The 22047-nt window shown below is 50.8% G+C and overlaps 1 protein-coding gene across 1 annotated transcript in view; it reads right to left on the minus strand.

Annotated features, from left to right (window-relative positions):
* Window positions 1–1264: 1264 nt before the first annotated feature.
* cblc (Cbl proto-oncogene C) overlaps window positions 1265–22047 on the minus strand; it is a 105730-nt gene continuing 84947 nt past the window's right edge. Inside the window, exons 5-8 of the mRNA XM_086003954.1 lie at window positions 19249–19386; window positions 10651–10738; window positions 4043–4174; window positions 1265–1627 (exon numbers count right to left, since the gene is read on the minus strand). Coding sequence (XP_085860080.1) covers window positions 1280–1627; window positions 4043–4174; window positions 10651–10738; window positions 19249–19386 — 706 coding nt within the window. The 3' untranslated portion in view covers window positions 1265–1279. The remainder of the gene's footprint in view (window positions 1628–4042; window positions 4175–10650; window positions 10739–19248; window positions 19387–22047) is intronic.

Raw genomic sequence — 22047 nt, forward strand, 5'->3', positions numbered from 1 at the left:
GGTGAGGGGTTGGGGATTGGGAGGTGAGGGGGCGGGGATTGGGACGTGAGGGGGCAACGATTGGGAGGTGAGAGTGCGGGGATTGGGAGGTCAGGGAGCGGGGATTGGGAGGTCAGGGGGCGGGGATTGGGAGGTGAGGGGGCGGGAATAGGAGGTGAGAGTGCGGGGATTGGGAGGTCAGGGAGCGGGGATTGGGAGGTCAGGGAGTGGGGATTGGGAGGTGAAGGGGCCGGGATTGGGAGGTGAGGGGGTCGGGATTGGGAGGTGAGGGGGCGGGGATTGGGAGGTGAGAGGTCAGGGATTGGGAGGTGAGAGGGCGGGGATTGGGAGGTGAGGGGGCGGGGATTGGGAGGTGAGAGGGCGGGGATTGGGAGGTGAAGGGGCCGGGATTGGGAGGTGAAGGGGGCGGGGATTGGGAGATGTGGGGTCGGGGATTGGGAGGTGAGGGGGCGGGGATTAGGAGGTCAGGGGGTGGGGATTGGGAGGTCAGGGGGCGGGGATTGGGAGGTGAGGGGTTGGGGATTGGGAGGTGAGGGGTTGGGGATTGGGAGGTGAGGGGGCGGGGATTAGGACGTGAGGGGGCAACGATTGGGAGGTGAGAGTGCGGGGATTGGGAGGTCAGGGAGCGGGGATTGGGAGGTCAGGGGGCGGGGATTGGGAGGTGAGGGGGCGGGGATTGGGAGGTGAGAGGTCAGGGATTGGGAGGTGAGGGGGCGGGGATTGGGAGGTGAGAGGTCAGGGATTGGGAGGTGAGGGGGCGGGGATTGGGAGGTGAGAGGGCGGGGATTGGGAGGTGAGGGGGCGGGGATTGGGAGGTGAGGGGGCGGGGATTGGGAGGTGAGAGGGCGGGGATTGGGAGGTGAAGGGGCCGGGATTGGGAGGTGAAGGGGTCGGGATTGGGAGGTGAAGGGGGCGGGGATTGGGAGATGTGGGGTCGGGGATTGGGAGGTGAGGGGGCGGGGATTGGGAGGTGAGGGGGTGGGGATTGGGAGGTCAGGGGGTGGGGATTGGGAGGTGAGGGGGTGGGGATTGGGAGGTGAGGGGGTGGGGATTGGGAGGTCAGGGGGTGGGGATTGGGAGGTCAGGGGGCGGGGATTGGGACGTGAGGGGGGCAACGATTGGGAGGTGAGAGTGCGGGGATTGGGAGGTCAGGGAGCGGGGATTGGGAGGTCAGGGGGCGGGGATTGGGAGGTGAGGGGTTGGGGATTGGGAGGTCAGGGGGCGGGGATTGGACGTGAGGGGGCAACGATTGGGAGGTGAGAGTGCGGGGATTGGGAGGTCAGGGAGCGGGGATTGGGAGGTCAGGGGGCGGGGATTGGGAGGTGAGGGGGCAAGGAATAGGAGGTGAGAGTGCGGGGATTGGGAGGTCAGGGGGTGGGGCCACATCACGCTGCGCAGTCCGTACCTTGGTGAGCGCGGCCAGCTTGCTGACCAGCAGAGACACGTCCTCGAAGTTGTCCTCTTCCTCCTCCTCCTCCTCCGGCTGCTCGTCCAGGAGCGGGGCGCTGGGCCGCGTGTCCTCGCTGGTCCGCGGGCGGTTGTGGCGGGGGTGGAACGCGTCCACCACCACGGGCTCCGTGCCCTTGATCTCGCAGCGGCAGAACGGGCAGCTGTGGCCGTCCGACTCCTGGGGTCACAAGTCACAGGTCACAGGGCATTGTCAGAGGCAAGGGGGCAGGAGCAGAGGTCACTCGTCCCAAACCCACGTACAGCTCGGGGGGGTGGGGGAGAGAGGGGAGAATCATCCGAGCCCCCCCCCCGCCATACCCTGATCAACACCTGGGCCTTCATTGGCAGCCCGCCTTGGCTCATAGAACAATACAGCGCAGGAGAAGGCCATTCGGCCCATCGTGTCTGTCCCACCCCTTCCTGCTCTTTTCCCGTGGCCCTGCACATTTTTACCGGTTCAAGTATTTATTCAATTCTCCTTTTGAAAGTTACTATTGAATCTGCTTCCACCGCCCTTTCAGGCAGTGCATTCCAGATCACAACAACTCGCTGCATTAAAACATTCTCCTCATCTCCCCCTCTGCTTTTTGGCCGATTACCTTCAATCTGTGTCCTCTGCTTACTGACCCTCCTGCCCAGTGGAAACAGTTTCTCCTTATTTACTCCATCAAAACCCCTCATGATTTTGAACGCCTCTATTAAATCTCCTCTTAACCTTCTCTGCTCCAAGGAGAACAACTCCAGCTTCTCCAGTCTCCCCGTGTAACTGAGGTTCTCCATATTGGCCCCAGATCCCCAGGGAGGACTGCCCTGCTCTTCTTCGAAATAGTGGCCATGGGATCTTTTACGTCCACCTGAGAGAGCTCCCTCAATACTGCCCCTCCGACAGTGCAGCGCTCCCTTAGTACTGTCCCTCCGACAGTGCGGCGCTCTCTCAGTACTGCCCCTCCGACAGTGCGGCGCTCCCTCAGTACTGCCCCTCCGACAGTGCGGCGCTCCCTCAGTACTGTCCCTCCGACAGTGCAACACTCCCTCAGTACTGCCACTCCGACAGTGTGGTGCTCCCTCAGTACTGCCCTCTCACAGTGCGGAGCTCCCTCAGTACTGCCCCTCCGACAGTGCAGCGCTCCCTCAGTACTGTCCCTCCGACAGTGCGGCACTCCCTCAGTACTGTCCCTCCGACAGTGCGGGGCTCCCTCAGTACTGCCCCTCCAATAGTGCGGCGCTCCTTCAGTACTGCCCTTCCGACAGTGCGGCGCTCCATTGGTACTGCCCCTCTCACAGTGCGGGGCTCCCTCAGTACTGCCCCTCCAATAGTGTGGCGCTCCTTTAGTACAGCCCCTCTGACAGTGCGGCGCTCCCTCAGTACTGCCCCTCCGACAGTGCGGCGCTCCCTCAGTACTGCCCCTCCAATAATGCGGCGCTCCCTCAGTACTGCCCCTCCGACAGTGCGGCGCTCCCTCAGTACTGCCCCTCCAATAATGCGGCGCTGCCTCAGTACTGCCCCTTGACAGTGCGGCGCTCCCTCAGTACTGCCCCTCCGACAGTGCAGTGCTCCCTCAGTACTGCCCCTTCCGACAGTATGGCACTCCCTCAGTACTGCCCCCTCGACAGTGCAGCTCTCCCTCAGTACCGCCCCTCCGACAGTGCGGTGCTCCCTCAGTACTGACCCTCCAACAGTGCGGCGGTCCCTCAGTACTGACCCTCCGACAGTGCGGCGCTCCCTCAGTACTGCCCCTCCGACAGTGCAGCGCTCCCTCAGTACTGCCCCTACGACAGTGCAGCGCTCCCTCAGTACCGCCCCTCCGACAGTGCGGCGGGAGGAGGAGGAGAGGGAGGGGGAGTGGAAGGTGGAGGGGGAGGGAGGGAGAGGGAGTGCGATGATGAGAGGGAGGGGGAGAGGGAGGAGGAGGGGGAGAGTAAGGGAGGGGATGTGGAGAGTGGGAGGTGGCGGAGAGGGGAGAATGGGAGGGAGTGGGAGTGGGAGGCGGAGAGGGAGGGGGATCGAGAGGGGAGGGAGGGGGAGGAGGGGAGGGGAGGGAGGGTGAGCAAGAGGGTGGGGGAGGGAGAGAGGGAGGGGGAGGAGGAGAGGGAGGGAGAGAGGGTGGGGGAGGGGGAGGAGGAGAGGAAAGGAGAGAGGGTGGGGGAGGAGGGGGAGGGAGGGGACGAGAGGGGGAGGAGGGGGCGAGGGTGAGGAACGAGGAGAAGTGTGAGAGGGTGAGGAACGTGGAGGAGGGGGAGAGGATGAGGAAACTGGGGGAGGGGGAGAGAGGAGGGTGTGAGAGATGATGAGCGGGGAGTATTGGAGGGAGGAGGGGACATGGAGGAGGGGGAGGGAGGAGGGTGAGGGAGAGGATGAGGGGCTGTATGGGAGGGAGAGGGAGGAGACGAGGAGGGGGAGGGAGGGAGTGGACGAGGAGGGAGGAGGGAGGGAGGGGACGAGGAGGAGGGTGAGGGCGAGGGAGGGAGCGTAAGGAACGTGGAGGAGGGAAAGGGAGGAGGGTGAGGGGGAGGGGAGGGGAAGAGGAGGAGGAAGGGGTGGAGGGTGAGGGCGAAGATGAGGGTGGAGTATGGGATGGAGGACGGGGCGTACCTGCCAGGCTGTCAGGCAGGAATTACACATCAGGTGCCCGCACGGTTCAATCTTCACATCCTTGTCGTTCTCGGTACAGATCTTGCAGAGCTGGAAGGTGGAGCCGATGTCACAGTATAACTCGTACTGCTCCTGTAGGGCGAGGGGGGGAAGGAAGAGGGAGTTACACACCATCTGGTCCCCCGCTATAACACGCCCCCAGGACAAGGCCGGCATTTATTGCCCTCCCCTAGTCACCCTCAGAAGGTGGTGGTGAGCCTTCTTCTTGAATCACTGGTCGCACCCGCACCGAGTCCCGTCCACCCATCGCTCCCTGTCCCTCGCTGACCTACATTGGCTCTCAGTCCGGCAACGCCTCGATTGAATATTCTCATCCTCCTCTTCAAATCTCTCCACAGCCTCCTCGCCCCTCCCTATCTCTGTAACCTCCTCCAGCCCCTGCAACTCTCCCTGTCTCTGTAACCCCCTCCAGCCCCTACAACCCTCCCTATCTCTGTAACCCCCTCCAGCCCCTACAACCCTCCCTATCTCTGTAACCCCCTCCAGCCCCTACAACCCTCCCTATCTCTGTAACCTCCTCCAGCCCCTACAACCCTCCCTATCTCTGTAACCTCCTCCAGCCCCTGCAGCCCTCCCTATCTCTGTAACCTCCTCCAGCCCCTACAACCCTCCCTATCTCTGTAACCTCCTCCAGCCCCTACAACCCTCCCTATCTCTGTAACCTCCTCCAGCCCCCTACAACCCTACCGATCTCTGTAACCTCCTCCAGCCCCTACAACCCTCCCTATCTCTGTAACCTCCTCCAGCCCCTACAACCCTCCTTATCTCTGTAACCTCCTCGAGCCCCCTACAACCATCCCTATCTCTGTAACCTCCTCCAGCCCCCTACAACCCTCCCTATCTCTGTAACCTCCTCCAGCCCCTACAACCCTCCCTATCTCTGTAACCTCCTCCAGCCCCCTACAACCCTCCCTATCTCTGTAACCTCCTCCAGCCCCCAACACCACTCCCTATCTCTGTAACCTCCTCGAGCCCCCTACAACCCTCTCTATCTCTGTAACCTCCTCGAGCCCCCTACAACCCTCTCTATCTCTGTAACCTCCTCCAGCCCCCTACAACCCTCTCTATCTCTGTAACCTCCTCCAGCCCCCAACACCACTCCCTATCTCTGTAACCTCCTCCAGCCCCTACACCCCTCCCTATCTCTGTAACCTCCTCCAGCCCCCTACACCACTCCCTATCTCTGTAACCTCCTCCAGATCCTACAACCCTCCCTATCTCTGTAACCTCCTCCAGCCCCCTACAACCCTCCCTATCTCTGTAACCTCCTCCAGCCCCTACAACCCTCCCTATCTCTGTAACCTCCTCCAGCCCCTACAACCCTCCCTATCTCTGTAACCTCCTCCAGCCCCTACAACCCTCCCTATCTCTGTAACCTCCTCCAGCCCCATACAACCCTCCCTATCTCTGTAACCTCCTCCAGCCCCTACAACCCTCCCTATCTCTGTAACCTCCTCCAACCCCCTACAACCCTCCCTATCTCTGTAACCTCCTCCAGCCCCTACAACCCTCCCTATCTCTGTAACCTCCTCCAGCCCCCTACAACCCTCCCTATCTCTGTAACCTCCTCCAGCCCCCTACAACCCTCCCTATCTCTGTAACCTCCTCCAACCCCCTACAACCCTCCCTATCTCTGTAACCTCCTCCAGCCCCACAACCCTCCGAGATCTCTGCCCTCCTCCAATTCCGGCCTCTTGCCCATCCACCGATTTCCATCGCTCCACCATTGGCGGCCGTGCCTTCAGTCGCCTGGGCCCCGAGCTCTGGAATTCCCTCCCTAAACCTCTCCGCCTCTCTCTCCTCCTTTAAGACGCTCCTTAAAACCGACCTCTTTGACCAAGCTTTTGGTCACCCGTCCTAATTTCTCCTTATGTGGCTCGGGGTCAAATTGTGTTTGATAATCGCTCCTGTGAAGCGCCTTGGGACGTTTGACTACGTTAAAGGCGCTATGTGAATGCAAGTTGTTGTTGAGTACGATTGGAGCCTGCTCTGCTCATTGCTGGCCAATTTAGCAGAGGGGTCCTTAAACAGATGTTACATCAATGAGGAGCCGAATGTCTGTTGCAGGCAGCTATCGGGGCGCCTGAAAAATGGGCCGACACGAGGTCGGGCAGGTGGTCTTTCGAGCGTCCTTGTGGACCCAGACGTCGGTCCCTGAAGTTGTCCCTCGCAATGCCTGTAATTCAGGCGGACAGAGGTCCAACTGCTATACCTGGAGTACTGTGTGCAGTTTTGGTCTCCTTACCTAAGGAAGGATAAACTTGCCATAGAGGGAGTGCAGCGAAGGTTCGCCAGACTGATTCCTGGGATGGCAGGACTGTCGTATGAGAAAAGATTGAGTAAACTAGGCCTGTATTCTCTTGAATTCAGAAGAATGAGAGGGGATCTCATTGAAGCATACAAAATGCTTACAGGGCTTGATAGGGTGGATGCTGGGAGAAAGTTTCCCTTGGCTGGGGAGTCTAGAACCAGGGGCCACAGCCTCAGGATAAACATAGAAACATAGAAGATAGGAGCAGGAGTAGGCCATTCGGCCCCTCGAGCCTGCTCCGCCATTCAATGAGATCATGGCTAATCATCCAAATTCAGTACCCTGTCCCTGCCTTCTCCTCATATCCCTTGATCCCTTTAGCCTCAAGAAATATATCCAACTCTTTCTTGAATATATTTAATGAACTGGCCTCCACCGCCCTCTGTGGCAGAGAATTCCACAGGTTCACCACTCTCTGGGTGAAGAAATTCCTCCTCATTTCAGTCCTAAATGGCTTACCCCTTATCCTTAGACTATGACCCCTGGTTCTGGACTCCCCGGCCATCAGAAACATCCTTTCTGCATCTAGTCTCTCCAGACCTGACAGAATTTTATAGGTTTCGATGAGATCCCCTCTCAATCTTCTAAACTCCAGTGAGTATAAGCCCAATTGACACAATCTCTCCTCGTACGTCATTCCTGCCATCCCAGGTATCAGTCTGGTGAATCTTCGCTGCACTCCCTCCATGGCAAGAACGTCCTTCCTCAGGTAAGGTGACCAAAACTGCACACAATACTCAAGGTGCGGTCTCACCAAGACCCTGTACAACTGCAGCAAGACATCCTTGTTCCTGTACTCGAACCCTCTTGCTACGAAGGCCAACATACCATTTGCCTTCTTAACCGCCTGCTGCACCTGCATGCTCACCTTCAGCGACTGGTGCACAAGAACACCCAGGTCTCTTTGCACTTCCCCTTCTCCCAATCTATTGCCATTCAAATAATAATCTGCCTTCCTGTTTTTGCCACCAAAGTGGATAACCTCACATTTATCCACATTATAGTGCATTTGCCATGTTTCTGCCTAATCACCCAACCTGTCCAAATCGTACTGGAGTTTCATGACATCCTCCTCACAGCATACCCTCCCACCCAGCTTTGCGTCGTCTGCAAATTTGGAGATATTACATCCAATTCCCTCGCCCAGATCATTAATATATATTGTGAACAGCTGGGGTCCTAGGACCAATCCTTGCGGTACCCCACTAGTCACTGCCTGCCACTCAGAAAACGACCCGTTTATTCCAACTCTTTGCTTTCTGTCCGCCAACCAGTTCTCTATCCAAGTCAATACCTTGCCCCCAATCCCATGTGCCTTAATTTTGCACGCTAACCTCTTATGCGGGACCTTATCGAAAGCCTTCTGAAAGTCCAAATACACCACATCCACTGGTTCTCCCTTATCTATTTTACCAGTTACATCCTCAAAAAATTCCAGTAGATTAGTCAAGCATGATTTACCTTTTGTAAATCCATGTTGACTTTGTCCGATCCTGTCACTGCTTTCCAAGTGCTCTGCTATTACATCTTTTATAATGGACTCTAGCATTTTCCCCACTACCGATGTCAGGCTTACCGGTCTATAATTCCTCGCTTTTTCTCTGCCACCTTTTTTGAATAGTGGGGTAACATTAGCTACCCTTCAATCCATGGGTACTGTTCCAGAGTCTATTGAGTTCCGGAAAATGACCAGCAATGCATCTATTATTTCTAGGGCCACTTCCTTAAGTACCCAGGGATGTAGATTATCAGGCCCTGGGGATTTATCGGCCTTCATTCCCATCAATTTTCCTAACACCATTTCCCTACAAATACTGAGATCTTTCAGTTCCACCCTTTCATTAGACCCTATGTTCCGCGGTATTTCTGGGAGGTTATTTATGTCCTCCTTTGTGAAGACAGAACCAAAATATGTATTTAGTTGGTCTGCCATTTCTTTGCTCCCCATTATAAATCCCCCCGATTCTGACTGCAAGGGACCTACGCTTGACTTCACCAATCTTTTCCTCTTTACATATTTATAAAAGCTTTTACAGTCAGTTTTTATGTTCCCTGAAAGCTTACTCTCATATTCTATTTTCCCTTTCTTAATTAATCCCTTTGTCCTCCTTTGTTGAATCCTAAACTGCTCCCAATCCTCAGGATTATTGCTTTTTCTGGCCAATTTGTATGTCCTCTCCTTGGATCTTATGCTATCCCTAATTTCCCTTGTTAGCCACGGTTGAGTCAACTTTTTTGTTTTATTTTTATGCCAAACTGGGGTGAACAACTTCTGTAGTTCATCCATTCGGTCTTTGAATGTTTGCCATTGCCTATCCACCGTCAACCCTTTGAGTGCCATTCCCCAATCAATCCTACCCAACTCGCTCTTCAGACCAACGTAGTTTCCTTTATTTAAATTGAGGACCCTAGTCTCTGAGTCAACTACTTCATTCTCCATCTTAATGAAGAATTCGATCATATTATGATCGCTCCGACCCAAGGGGCCTCGTACAACAATTAATCCTTTCTCGTTACATAATACCCAGTCTAAAATGGCCTGATCTCTGGTTGGTTCCTCGACATATTGGTCCAGGAAACCATCCCGTAAACACTACAGGAATTCCTCCTCCACAGTATTGTTACTAATTTGGTTAGCCCAATCTATATGTAGATTAAAGTCACCCATGATGACTGCTGTGCCCTTATTGCACGCTTCTTTAATTTCCCTTTTAATGCCATCCCCAACCTCCGCCTTACTGTTTGGAGGTCTATATACCACTCCCACTAATGTTTTTTTCCCCTTAGTATTTCTCAATTCTACCCATACAGATTCCACCTCATCAGAGCTAATATCCTTCATTACAATTGTGTTAATCCCTTCTTTAACCAGTAATGCTACCCCTCCTCCCTTTCCTTTTTGCCTATCTTTCCTGAATATCGAATACCCCTGGATGTTGAGTTCCCAGTCTTGGCCGTCCTTGAGCCACGTTTCCGTAATCCCAACCAAATCATATTCGTTTACCTCTATTTGCGCAGCCAATTCATCCACCTTATTACAAATGCTCCTCGCATTAAGACACAAAGCCTTCAGGCTTGTTTTTTTAATGCTCTTAGACCTATTAGAATTATTATTTACTGTGGCCACGTTTGATTTAAACCGTTGATTTCTCTGACTGCCACTTTTGTTTTTCTCCTTCCTATCTTTTGCTTTTATCCTTGTTTTCCTTTCCTCTGTCTCCCTGCTCAGGTTCCCAACCCCCTTCCATTTTAGTTTAAACCCTCCCCCACAGCACTAGCAAACACTCCCCCTAGGACATCGGTTCCAGCCCTGCCCAGGTGCAGACCGTCCGGTTTGAACTGGTCCCACCTCCCCCAGAACCGATTCCAATGCCCCAGGAACTTGAATCCCTCCCCCTGGCACCATTCCTCTAGCCACGTATTCATCTGAAGTATCCTTCTATTTCTACTCTGACTAGCAGGTGGCACTGGTCGCAATCCTGAGATTACTACCTTTCAGGTCCTGTTTTATAATTTACCTCCGAACTCCCTATATTCCGCTTTTAGGACCTCATCACGCTTTTTACCTATATCGTTGGTGCCTATATGCACCACGACAACTGGCTGTTCACCCTCCCCTTCCAAAATGTTCTGCAGCCGCTCGGAGACATCCTTGACCCTTGCACCAGGGAGGCAACACACCATCCTGGAGTCTCGGCCATTTAGGACTGAGATGAGGAGAAATTTCTTCACACAGAGGGTGGTGAATCTTTGGAATTCTCTACCTCAGAGGGCTGTGGAGGCTCAGTCATTGAGTAGATTCAAAACAGAAGTCGGTAGATTTCTGACTAGTAAGGGCATCAAGGGATATGGCGATAGGGCCAGTGAATGGAGTTGAGGCAGCAGATCAGCCATGGTATCATTGAATGATGGAGTAGGCTCGAGGGGCCGAATGGCCGACTCCTGCTCCTATTTCTTATGTTCTTATTATGATTCCAACAGAGTGGCGGTGTGAGGAGGGAGGGGCGAGTGCGGTGGATTCGAAGCTCAGGAGGGTTGGGCAGAGCAGATCAGATAGGAAAGGTTACGCTGGAGAAAGAGGGAGAGATTGGACACAAGAGGAGAGGAGACGAGGGCTGGTCAGTCTGGGGATGGCCGTTTGTCGATCTCCTGCCCAATAACCTGGCCCCAGTTCCGATGGAATAGTTACCCCCTCCCCCCTTCCCGACCAACCTCTGCTTCGTCCCGGGTCACTCACCTGCGAAACCTGGATGTGGTCCTGTCTAGAGGGCTCACACAATCCAGTCAGATCTGGATTAAAGTCCCGTCCATCGGGGTAGAGGTAGCTGCGGAGAGAGAGAGAGGGAAAAGGGCAAGGGTCATTTGGGGTCACAGGGTCAAGGGCAGGGGAGGAAGTCTCTCCATCAGGGACCCGTTTAACATGAGAGTCTCTCCAGCAGGGACCCCTTTTAAAGAGGGAATCTCTCCATCAGGGACCCCTTTTAAAGAGGGAGTCTCTCCATCAGGGACCCCTTTTAAAGTGGGAGTCTCTCCATCAGGGACCCCTTTTAAAGAGGGAGTCTCTCCATCATGGACCCCTTTTAAAGAGAGAGTCTCTCCATCTGGGACCCCAAAGCCAGATTAGGCTCCCCCCAACACATAATAATACACACGGGCACAAATGACCTAAAGGCCCAACAGAAAGAGGTACCAACATCGCTCAGAGCAATGATTAGGAAGGCAAGCAGTACATTTCCAAACACTAGAATCACTGTTTCCACAATATTGCCGAGAACAGACTTCAACAACAACACAATTCATGAGATAAATGCCAGCATAGCAAGAGACTGCGAATCAAAACACAACGTGCACCTGGCCCAACACCCCACCCTCGATGAGGAATGTCTTTACGACCACGTCCACATCCAAAGGAAAAGAATATCGATCTTTGCTAAAGCCCTGAAGGACGTCACTTTTAACCGGGTCCATACCCAGACTCCAAGAGGACCCCCCCCCCCGACCACCAGAGATCAGCGGGGTACATATCAGGACCACTACAAAGACCACCACCACACCAACCGAGACCAGAGAGGATCCCCATGCAAAACAACAATATCAGACCTGCACCACTCCTGCCCCACAGGGGAACAGGACCGCTCCCAGCCAGACAGAGGGAGAGATGCACAGGACGTACGCAATACCTCAGACAGAAACAATCCATTCAGAGACAATAAGCAGATGTGCAGCAGCATCTACTTCCGCCTTATGGATCAAGGACTAATTAATAGAAAGAACTGTAACCAAATAGTATTAACTTTTATAGACAACTGAAGTGATCTTTTTTTCCCACACTTAGACACGACAAACACGTGCCACTCTTTAACCTATCATAGTAAAAGATCAAACTTAACATGAAATCCTTATATATTTCAACCTGGAATATCCAAGGTCTACGCTCTTCGGTGCTAGACATGAAGAGTAGGACCCCAGAGTTCATAGATGAAACTAAAGATCTAGATATTATCATTTTACAGGAAACTTGGTATAAAGGTAAAGGACACACTGGCTGTCCCCAAGGGTACACTGAGCTGGTGGTCCCCTCCAATAAATTACCAAGTGTAACCCAAGGCAGAGACTCCGGAGGCATACTGATCTGGTTTAAAACAGAACTTAAGAATTACATCAAATTTATAAAAAAGGGCGAAAACCACATGTGGCTCAAAATTGAGAGGGAGATTATCTCAAACACCCAAGATGTTTACATTTGCGCAATTTATATCCCTCCAATTGATTCCCCGTACTTTAAAGAGGACACCTTCCCCAACATGGAGGGGGAAATTATCCAATACCAGGCCCAGGGGAACGTGTTGATCTGTGGGGACCTCAATTCAAGAACGGGCGAAGAACCAGACTTCACCAATAACCAGGGAAACAATTATGTATTCGGGAATAACCACTTTGACATCCCTTCCCTTCCATACAGGCATAACTGCGAAAAGCAGTCAAATACCAACGGAAAACAGCTACTACAGCTCTGTCGAAACCTGGGTCTGTACATTGTCAATGGTAGGTTCATAGGAGACCTCCTAGGAAGATCGACCTATTGCTCACCTCTTGGCTGCAGCACAGTAGACTATATGATTACAGATTTAGACCCATCCTCTTTCAGAGCATTCACAGTCAAACCACAAACAACACTGTCAGATCACAGTCAAATTACTATGTATCTCAAAAAGACAGAAGCAAACAACATAGAAACACAACCCAGTAAACTGTACAACACCAAAAAATCGTACAGATGGGCCAAAAACGACACGGAAAAATACCAGAAAACAATTAGCAATGCATCAACTCAAGCTCTCTTAGACACCTTTCTGGATAACATATACACTCACAATAAAGAAGGCGTAAACCGGGCAGTTATTAACCTAAACAATATTTTTGATAATTTGGCAACAAGTGCAAACTTGAAAGCTCGCAAGAACAAACCCAAAACAAAAAACTATGAAAAATGGTTTGACCCAGATTGTCATAACATGAGGAAAAAACTTAGAAAAATATCAAACCAAAAACACAGACATCCAGAAAACGAGGAATTACGCCTTACTTATTGTCAGACACTAACACAATACAGAAACACACTCAGAACCAAAAAAGAGCAATATATTAAGAATACACTCAGCTCCATGGAGGAATCCATTGATTCCAATTGTTTCTGGGACAACTTGAATACACTACACAAAAAACAACACGACGATTTGGCCATTCAAAATGGGGACACATGGGTAAACCACTTTGAAAAATTATACCAGAAAAACACACTAAGACCAGAGCAACACCAAATACGCAAAAAACTGGAAAAGCTAGAAATGGCCATAAAAGATAACCAAAACCCGCTAGACGCCATAATAACAGAAAAATAACTTCTTGAAAAACTCAAGGACCTGCGAACAGGAAAAGCTTGCGGGACAGACGGCATACTAAACGAGATGATTAAACACACAGACGACAAAATGAAACTGGCTATCCTAAAACTCTTCAACTTGGTTCTGAGTGTCGGTTATTTCCCTGATATCTGGAACAAAGGACTCATAACGCCCATATACAAAAGTGGGGACAAAATCGACCCAAACAACTATCGAGGCATCTGTGTAAACAGTAACCTGGGGAAGGTATTCTGTAGCATCATAAACAAAAGACTTATAAACTTCCTTGAGGAGCACAATGTCTTGAGTAAAAGCCAAATTGGATTCCTGCCAAACTATAGAACATCCGATCATATCTTCACCCTACAGACCCTAATTGACAAACACGTTCACCATAACAAAAGCAAAATCTACGCATGCTTTGTAGATTTCCAGAAGGCTTTCGACTCCATCTGGCATGACGGTTTATTCCTGAAACTTATCGAAAGCGGGGTAGGAGGGAAAACATATGATGTAATTAAATCAATGTATACAAACAACAAATGTGCAGTTAAAATTGGAGACAAACAAACAAAATACTTCCCACAGGGGCGGGGGGTGACGCAGGGCTCGCCAATCTCACCGACACTCTTTAATATTTACATAAATAGATTGGCAAAACTACTTGAACAATCTACAGCACCCGGCCTCACCCTATATGAATCCAAGGTTAAATTCCTCCTCTATGCAGACGACCTGGTTCTGCTGTCACCAACTAAGGAGGGTCTGCAGCAGAACCTGGACCTGCTGGAGTCGTACTGCCAGACTTGGGCCCTGACAATAAATCCCCAAAAAACCAAAGTCCTTGTGTTCCAGCAAAGATCCAAACATCAGGGACCCAAAATAAATTTCACAGTAGGAACAACCAAAATTGAACAAACCACTAACTACACATACTTGGGCTTAAAAATCAGTTCTACGGGAAACTTCAAACTGGCTGTGAATGAACTGAAAGAGAAAGCAAGAAGGGCTTTCTATGCCATCAAAAAATCAATCCAAATAGAAATCCCAATTAGCATTTGGCTCAAAATTTTCAAATCAGTAATTGAACCAATTGCACTCTATGGCAGTGAGGTATGGGGACCGCTAACACAACAAGAATTTGCAAAATGGGACAAACACCCAATTGAGATCCAACATGCAGAATTCTGTAAAAGTATCCTCCGGACTCAAAGGAAAACAGTAAACAATGCATGCAGGGTGGAACTAGGCCAATATCCATTAATAATCACTATCCAAAAAAGAGCCACCAAATTTTGGAATCACCTACAAATGAGCAACCCCCAATGCTATCACTACGACGCCCTGAAATGCCAAGTGCTGACCTTAAAGAAGAATACCCTCAGTCAACTAGTCCTGGGACTCAGTGAAGTAACTACTAACAATACTAACAATAACCAGCCCCAGGACAGCGACAGGGTAACACAAAGAATTCGACCCAACACAATCGTCGCTAAGCAAAAGGAAAAATATCTGACATATTGGGCAGAAACAACAAAAACCCAAAGCAAACTCAATTGCTACTTGGCCCTAAACAGACAATACAACATAGCTGATTACCTGACCATGGTAAAGGATAACAAACTGAGAAGAACCTTGACAAGGTACAGACTTAGCGAACATAGCCTAGCGATCGAAAAAGGCAGACACAGGCAGACCAGGCTGCCAAGAGAAGACAGGATATGCTCTCACTGCAGTCAGGGAGTATTGGAGACAGAGATGCACTTCCTCACAGCCTATGGAAAATATCAGGGCATCAGGGAGAAGTTCTACCAAAAATTCTCACAAATATGCCCTGAATTCAGAAATCTGAATGACAACCAAAAACTCCCATTCCTACTGGGGGAGGAGAGAAGCTGTGTAACACTGGCGGCACACTATGTTACAGCTTGCCATGAACAGAGGGACAACCAGTAAACTAAGAAAAGAGTATATATAAACAAGGCGAATGTATATTTATACACTCAGGGATATACCTGTTTATACACTGTATGAATAGAACTGCGTTTATGTGTTCAACCATAAATGTATTTTGATGCTTTGGCAACATAAGATGTACCTTATCATGCCAATAAAGCGATTTGAATTTGAATTTGAATTTGAATTAAAGAGGGAGTCTCTCCATCAGGGACCCCTTTTAAAGAGGGAGTCTCTCCATCAGGGACCCCTTTTAAAGAGGGAGTCTCTCCATCAGGGACCCCTTTTAAAGAGAGAGTCTCTCCATCAGGGACCCCTTTTAAAGAGGGAGTCTCTCCATCAGAGACCCCTTTTAAAGAGGGAGTCTCTCCATCAGGGACCCCTTTTAAAGAGGGAGTCTCTCCATCAGAGACCCCTTTTAAAGAGGGAGTCTCTCCATCAGGGACCCCTTTTAAAGAGGGAGTCTCACAATCAGGGACCCCTTTTAAAGAGGGAGTCTCTCCATCAGGGACCCCTTTTAAAGAGGGAGTCTCTCCATCAGGGACCCCTTTTAAAGAGGGAGTCTCTCCATCAGAGACCCCTTTTAAAGAGGGAGTCTCTCCATCAGGGACCCCTTTTAAAGAGGGAGTCTCACAATCAGGGACCCCTTTTAAAGAGGGAGTCTCTCCATCAGGGACCCCTTTTAAAGAGGGAGTCTCTCCATCAGGGACCCCTTTTAAAGAGGGAGTCTCTCCGTCAGGGACCCCTTTTAAAGAGGGAGTCTCTCCATCAGGGACCCCTTTTAAAGAGGGAGTCTCTCCGTCAGCGACCCCTTTTAAAGAGGGAGTCTCTCCATCAGGGACCCCTTTTAAAGAGGGAGTCTCTCCATCAGGGACCCCTTTTAAAGAGGGAGCCTCACCATCAGGGACCCCTTTTAAAGAGGGAGTCTCACCATCAGGGACCCCTTTTCTCTCCATCGGAGACCACTTTTGATGCATTCAAGGGCAAGCGAGGTAAAGACATGAGGGGGAGAGGAGTAGAAGGATATGGTGATGGGGTGAGATGAAGAAGGGTGGGAGGAGGCTGGTGTGGAGCATAAACTCCAGCACGGACCAGTTGGGCCGAATGGCCTGTTCCTGTGTTGCAAAATATGTAACTCAATGTCAAGATGGAGTCTCACATAGAACATACAGCACAGAAAGAGGCCATTCGGACCAACGGGTTCGTGCCGGTGTTAATGCTCCACACGAGCCTCCTCCCACTCTAACTACCTCTTCCAATCCTGCCACTTACATTGTCTTCTACCTCATTTAAGCATTAACCCTCCCTTTGAATGCATCTGTGCTATTCGCCTCAACCATTCACTGTGGCAGCGAGTTCCACCTTCTCCCGACTCTCTGGTTAATGACATTTCTCCTGAATTCCCTATTGGATTTATTAGTGTCTATCTTATATTTACGGACCCTAGTTCTGGTCTCCCCCACATCTTCTCTACATCTACCCTACTGAACACCTTCATAATCATAAAGATCTCTGTCAGGTCACCCCTCAGCCTTCTCTTTTCTAGAGAAAAGAGCCCCGACCTGTTCAGTCTTTCCTGATGGGAATAACCTCTCTCTTCTGGTATCATCCTTGTAAATCTGTTCTCAGCCTTCACCAGTGCCTCTATATTATGTGTGTAACATGGAGATCAGAACTGTTCACATTGCTCCAAGTGTGGTCTAACCAAGGTATATGGAGACCAGAACTGTGCACGGTGCTCCAAGTGTGGTCCAACCAAGGTATATGGAGACCAGAACTGTGCACAGTGCTCTAAGTGTGGTCTAACCAAGGTATATGGAGACCAGAACTGTGCACAGTGCTCTAAGTGTGGTCTAACCAAGGTATATGGAGACCAGAACTGTTCACAGTGCTCCAAGTGTGGTTTAACCAAGGTAAATGGAGACCAGAACTGTGCACAGTGCTCCAAGTGTGGTCTAACCAAGGTATATGGAGACCAGAACTGTGTGCAGTGCTCCAAGTGTGGTCTAACCAAGGTATATGGAGACCAGAACTGTGCACGGTGCTCCAAGTGTAGTCAAACCAAGGTATATGGAGACCAGAACTGTTCACAGTGCTCCAAGTGTGGTCTAACCAAGGTATAGGGAGACCAGAACTGTGCACAGTGCTCCAAGTGTAGTCTAACCAAGGTATAGGGAGACCAGAACTGTGCACAGTGCTCCAAGTGTAGTCTAACCAAGGTATATGGAGACCAGAACTGTGCACAGTGCTCCAAGTGTGGTCTAACCAAGGTATATGGAGACCAGAACTGTGCACAGTGCTCCAAGTGTGGTCTAACCAAGGTATATGGAGACCAGAACAGTGCACAGTGCTCCAAGTGTGGTCTAACCAAGGTCTATGGAGACCAGAACTGTGCGCAGTGCTCCAAGTGTGGTCTAACCAAGGTCTATGGAGACCAGAACTGTGCACAGTGCTCCAAGTGTGGTCTAGCCAAGGTATATGGAGACCAGAACTGTGCACAGTGTTCCAAGTGTGGTGTAACCAAGGTATATGGAGACCAGAACTGTGCACGGTGCTCCAAGTGTGGTCTAGCCAAGATATATGGAGACCAGAACTGTGCACAGTGCTCCCAGTGTGGTCTAACCAAGGTATATGGAGACCAGAACTGTGCACAGTGCTCCAAGTGTGGTCTAACCAAGGTATATGGAGACCAGAAATGTGCGCAGTGCTCCAAGTGTGGTCTAACCAAGGTATATGGAGACCAGAACTGTGCACAGTGCTCTAAGTGTGGTCTAACCAAGGTATATGGAGACCAGAACTGTTCACAGTGCTCCAAGTGTGGTCTAACCAAGGTAAATGGAGACCAGAACTGTGCACAGTGCTCCAAGTGTGGTCTAACCAAGGTATATGGAGACCAGAACTGTGTGCAGTGCTCCAAGTGTGGTCTAACCAAGGTATATGGAGACCAGAACTGTGCACGGTGCTCCAAGTGTAGTCAAACCAAGGTATATGGAGACCAGAACTGTTCACAGTGCTCCAAGTGTGGTCTAACCAAGGTATAGGGAGACCAGAACTGTGCACAGTGCTCCAAGTGTAGTCTAACCAAGGTATAGGGAGACCAGAACTGTGCACAGTGCTCCAAGTGTAGTCTAACCAAGGTATATGGAGACCAGAACTGTGCACAGTGCTCCAAGTGTGGTCTAACCAAGGTATATGGAGACCAGAACTGTGCACAGTGCTCCAAGTGTGGTCTAACCAAGGTATATGGAGACCAGAACAGTGCACAGTGCTCCAAGTGTGGTCTAACCAAGGTCTATGGAGACCAGAACTGTGCGCAGTGCTCCAAGTGTGGTCTAACCAAGGTCTATGGAGACCAGAACTGTGCACAGTGCTCCAAGTGTGGTCTAGCCAAGGTATATGGAGACCAGAACTGTGCACAGTGTTCCAAGTGTGGTGTAACCAAGGTATATGGAGACCAGAACTGTGCACGGTGCTCCAAGTGTGGTCTAGCCAAGATATATGGAGACCAGAACTGTGCACAGTGCTCCCAGTGTGGTCTAACCAAGGTATATGGAGACCAGAACTGTGCACAGTGCTCCAAGTGTGGTCTAACCAAGGTATATGGAGACCAGAAATGTGCGCAGTGCTCCAAGTGTGGTCTAACCAAGGTATATGGAGACCAGAACAGTGCACAGTGCTCCAAGTGTGGTCTAACCAAGGTATATGGAGACCAGAACAGTGCACACTGCTCCAAGTGTAGCCTAACCAAGGTTCAGGGAGACCAGAACTGTTCACAGTGCTCCAAGTGTGGTCTAACCAAGGTATATGGAGGCCAGAACTGTGCACAGTGCTCCAAGTGTGGTCTAGCTAAGGTATATGGAGACCAGAACTGTGCGCAGTGCTCCAAGTGTGGTCTCACCAACGTCAGACTGTCTCCCTCCTTTGTTAAGCCCGAATCCGGCCCACTCTCATCAGTTTGCTCCGCTCTTACTCACAAGCCTTCACGGTAGCCCTCGATAAGGGCCTGGAAGAGGGGCTTGTTCTGGGGGATGGTCTGTAAGATGCTCCCATCGTCCGTCACGTAACCGATGGCCCACTGCCCCATCCGTGTGCAGCTCAGGCGGAAGATGTAACTGCAAAGAGAATGAGGGTCATCGAGCAAGGTCTGTTCATAGAACACTGAGACACCGAGACAGACAGACACAGGCAGACACACACAGACAGACAGAGATACACAGAGATGGACAGAGACAGAGACAAACATTGAGGCAGTGACACACAGACAGACAGACACAGACACGAAGACACACGCAGAGAGAGACAGACACAGACAGACCAGAGACAGACAGACACACAGAGAGAGGGACAGACACAGAGATAGGCACACGCAGAGAGAGAGAGAGAGAGAGAGACAGACACAGACAGACCAGAGACAGACAGGCACACACAGAGACAGACACAGATACAGGCAGACACAGAGGCACAGACACACAGAGACAGACACAGACAGAGACACTGAAACACAGACAGAATAAAGCAAAGGCAACAACAACAACAACTTGCATTTATACAGCACCTTTAACGTAGTAAAACGTTCCAGGGCGCTTCACTGGAGCGTAACTCAGACAAAATTTGACACCGAGCCACATAAGGAGAAATTAGGGCAGCTGACCAAAAGCTGGGTCAAAGAGGTCGGTTTTAAGGAGCGTCATAAAGGAGGAGAGCGAGGCGGAGAGGTTTAGGGAGGGAATTCCAGAGCTCGGGGCCCAGGCGGCTGAAGACACGGCCGGCAATGATGGAGCGATGGAAATCAGGGGTGCACAAAGGGGTCAGAATTGGAGGAGCGCAGAGATCTCGGGGGGGTTGTGGGGCTGGAGGAGGTTACAGAGAAAGGGAGGGGGGCGAGGAGGCCATGGAGAGATTTGAAAACGAGGGTAAGAATTTTGAAATCGAGGCGTTGCTGGACCGGGAACCAATGTAGGTCAGCGAGCAACAGAGGGCGATGGGTGAACGGGACTCGGTGCGAGGTAGGACACGGGGGCAGCAGAGTTTTGGAATAGCTTACGCTGATGAAGGGAAATGTAACGTTCTCTCCTACCCTGAGATCACTCCAGGTGTAGAACAATGAGATCCAGGTGTACGAGGACAATGAGATCCAGGTGTATGAGGACAATGAGATCCAGGTGTAGGAGGTCAATGAGATCCAGGTGTATGAGGACAATGAGATCCAGGTGTATGCGGACAATGAAATCCAGGTGTAGGAGAACAATGAGATCCAGGTGTAGGAGGACAAAAGAGATCCAGGTGTACGAGGACAATGAGATCCAGGTGTACGAGGACAATGAGATCCAGGTGTATGAGGATAATGAGATCCAGGTGTACGAGGACAATGAGATCCAGGTGTACGAGGACAATGAGATCCAGATGTACGAGGACAATGAGATCCAGGTCTATGAGGACACTGAGATCCAGGTCTATGAGGACACTGAGATCCAGGTGTAGGAGGACAATGAGATCCAGGTGTACGAGGACAATGAGATCCAGGTCTATGAGGACAATGAGATCCAGGTCTATGACGACAATGAGATCCAGGTGTACGAGGTCAATGAGATCCAGGTCTTTGAGGACAGTGAGATCCATGTCTACGAGGAAACTGAGAACAAGGTGTAGGAGGACAATGAGATCCAGGTGTACGAGGACAATGAGATCCATGTCTATGAGGACAATGAGATCGAGATGTAAGAGGACAATGAGATCCAGGTCTATGAGGACAATGAGATCCATGTCTATGAGGACACTGAGATCCAGGTGTAGGCGGACATTGAGATCCAGGTGTAGGAGGACAATGAGATCCAGGTGTAGGAGGACAATGAGATCCAGGTGTAGGAGGACAATGAAATCCATGTGTACGAGGACAATGAGATCCAGGTGTACGAGGACAATGAGATCCAGGTGTACGAGGACAATGAGATCCAGGTCTACGAGGACAATGAGATCCATGTCTATGAGGACACTGAGATCCATGTCTATGAGGACACTGAGATCCAGGTGTACGAGGACAATGAGATCCAGGTGTAAGAGGACAATGAGATCCAGGTGTACGAGGGCAATGAGATCCAGGTGTAGGAGGACAATGAGATCCACGTGTATGAGGACAATGAGATCCAGGTGTAGGAGGCCAATGAGATCCAGGTGTACGAGGACAATGAGATCCAGGTGTACGAGGACAATGAGATCCAGGTCTAAGAGGACAATGAGATCCAGGGGTACGAGGACAATGAGATCCAGGTCTACGAGGACAATGAGATCCAGATGTACAAGGACAATGAGATCCAGGTGTACAAGGACAGTGAGATCCAGGTGTACGAGGACAATCAGATCCAGGTGTACGAGGACAATGAGATCCAGGTGTATGAGGATAATGAGATCCAGGTGTACGAGGACAATGAGATCCAGGTGTACGAGGACAATAAGATCGAGGTCTATGAGGACACTGAGATCCAGGTGTAGGAGGACAATGGGATCCAGGTGTACGAGGACAATGAGATCCAGGTCTACGAGGACAATGAGATCCAGGTCTACGAGGACAGTGAGATCCATGTCTACGAGGAAACTGAGATCCAGGTGTAGGAGGACAATGAGGTCCAGGTGTATGAGGACAATGAGATACATGTCTATGAGGACAATGAGATCCAGGTGTACGAGGACAATGAGATCCATGTCTACGAGGACACTGAGATCCAGGTGTATGAGGACAATGAGATCCAGGTGTACGAGGACAATGAGATCCAGGT

Source organism: Somniosus microcephalus, chromosome 12, assembly GCF_052327205.1.
Source record: "Somniosus microcephalus isolate GS21.2 chromosome 12, FLI_Smic_1.0, whole genome shotgun sequence".
NCBI classification, from domain to species: domain Eukaryota; kingdom Metazoa; phylum Chordata; class Chondrichthyes; order Squaliformes; family Somniosidae; genus Somniosus; species Somniosus microcephalus.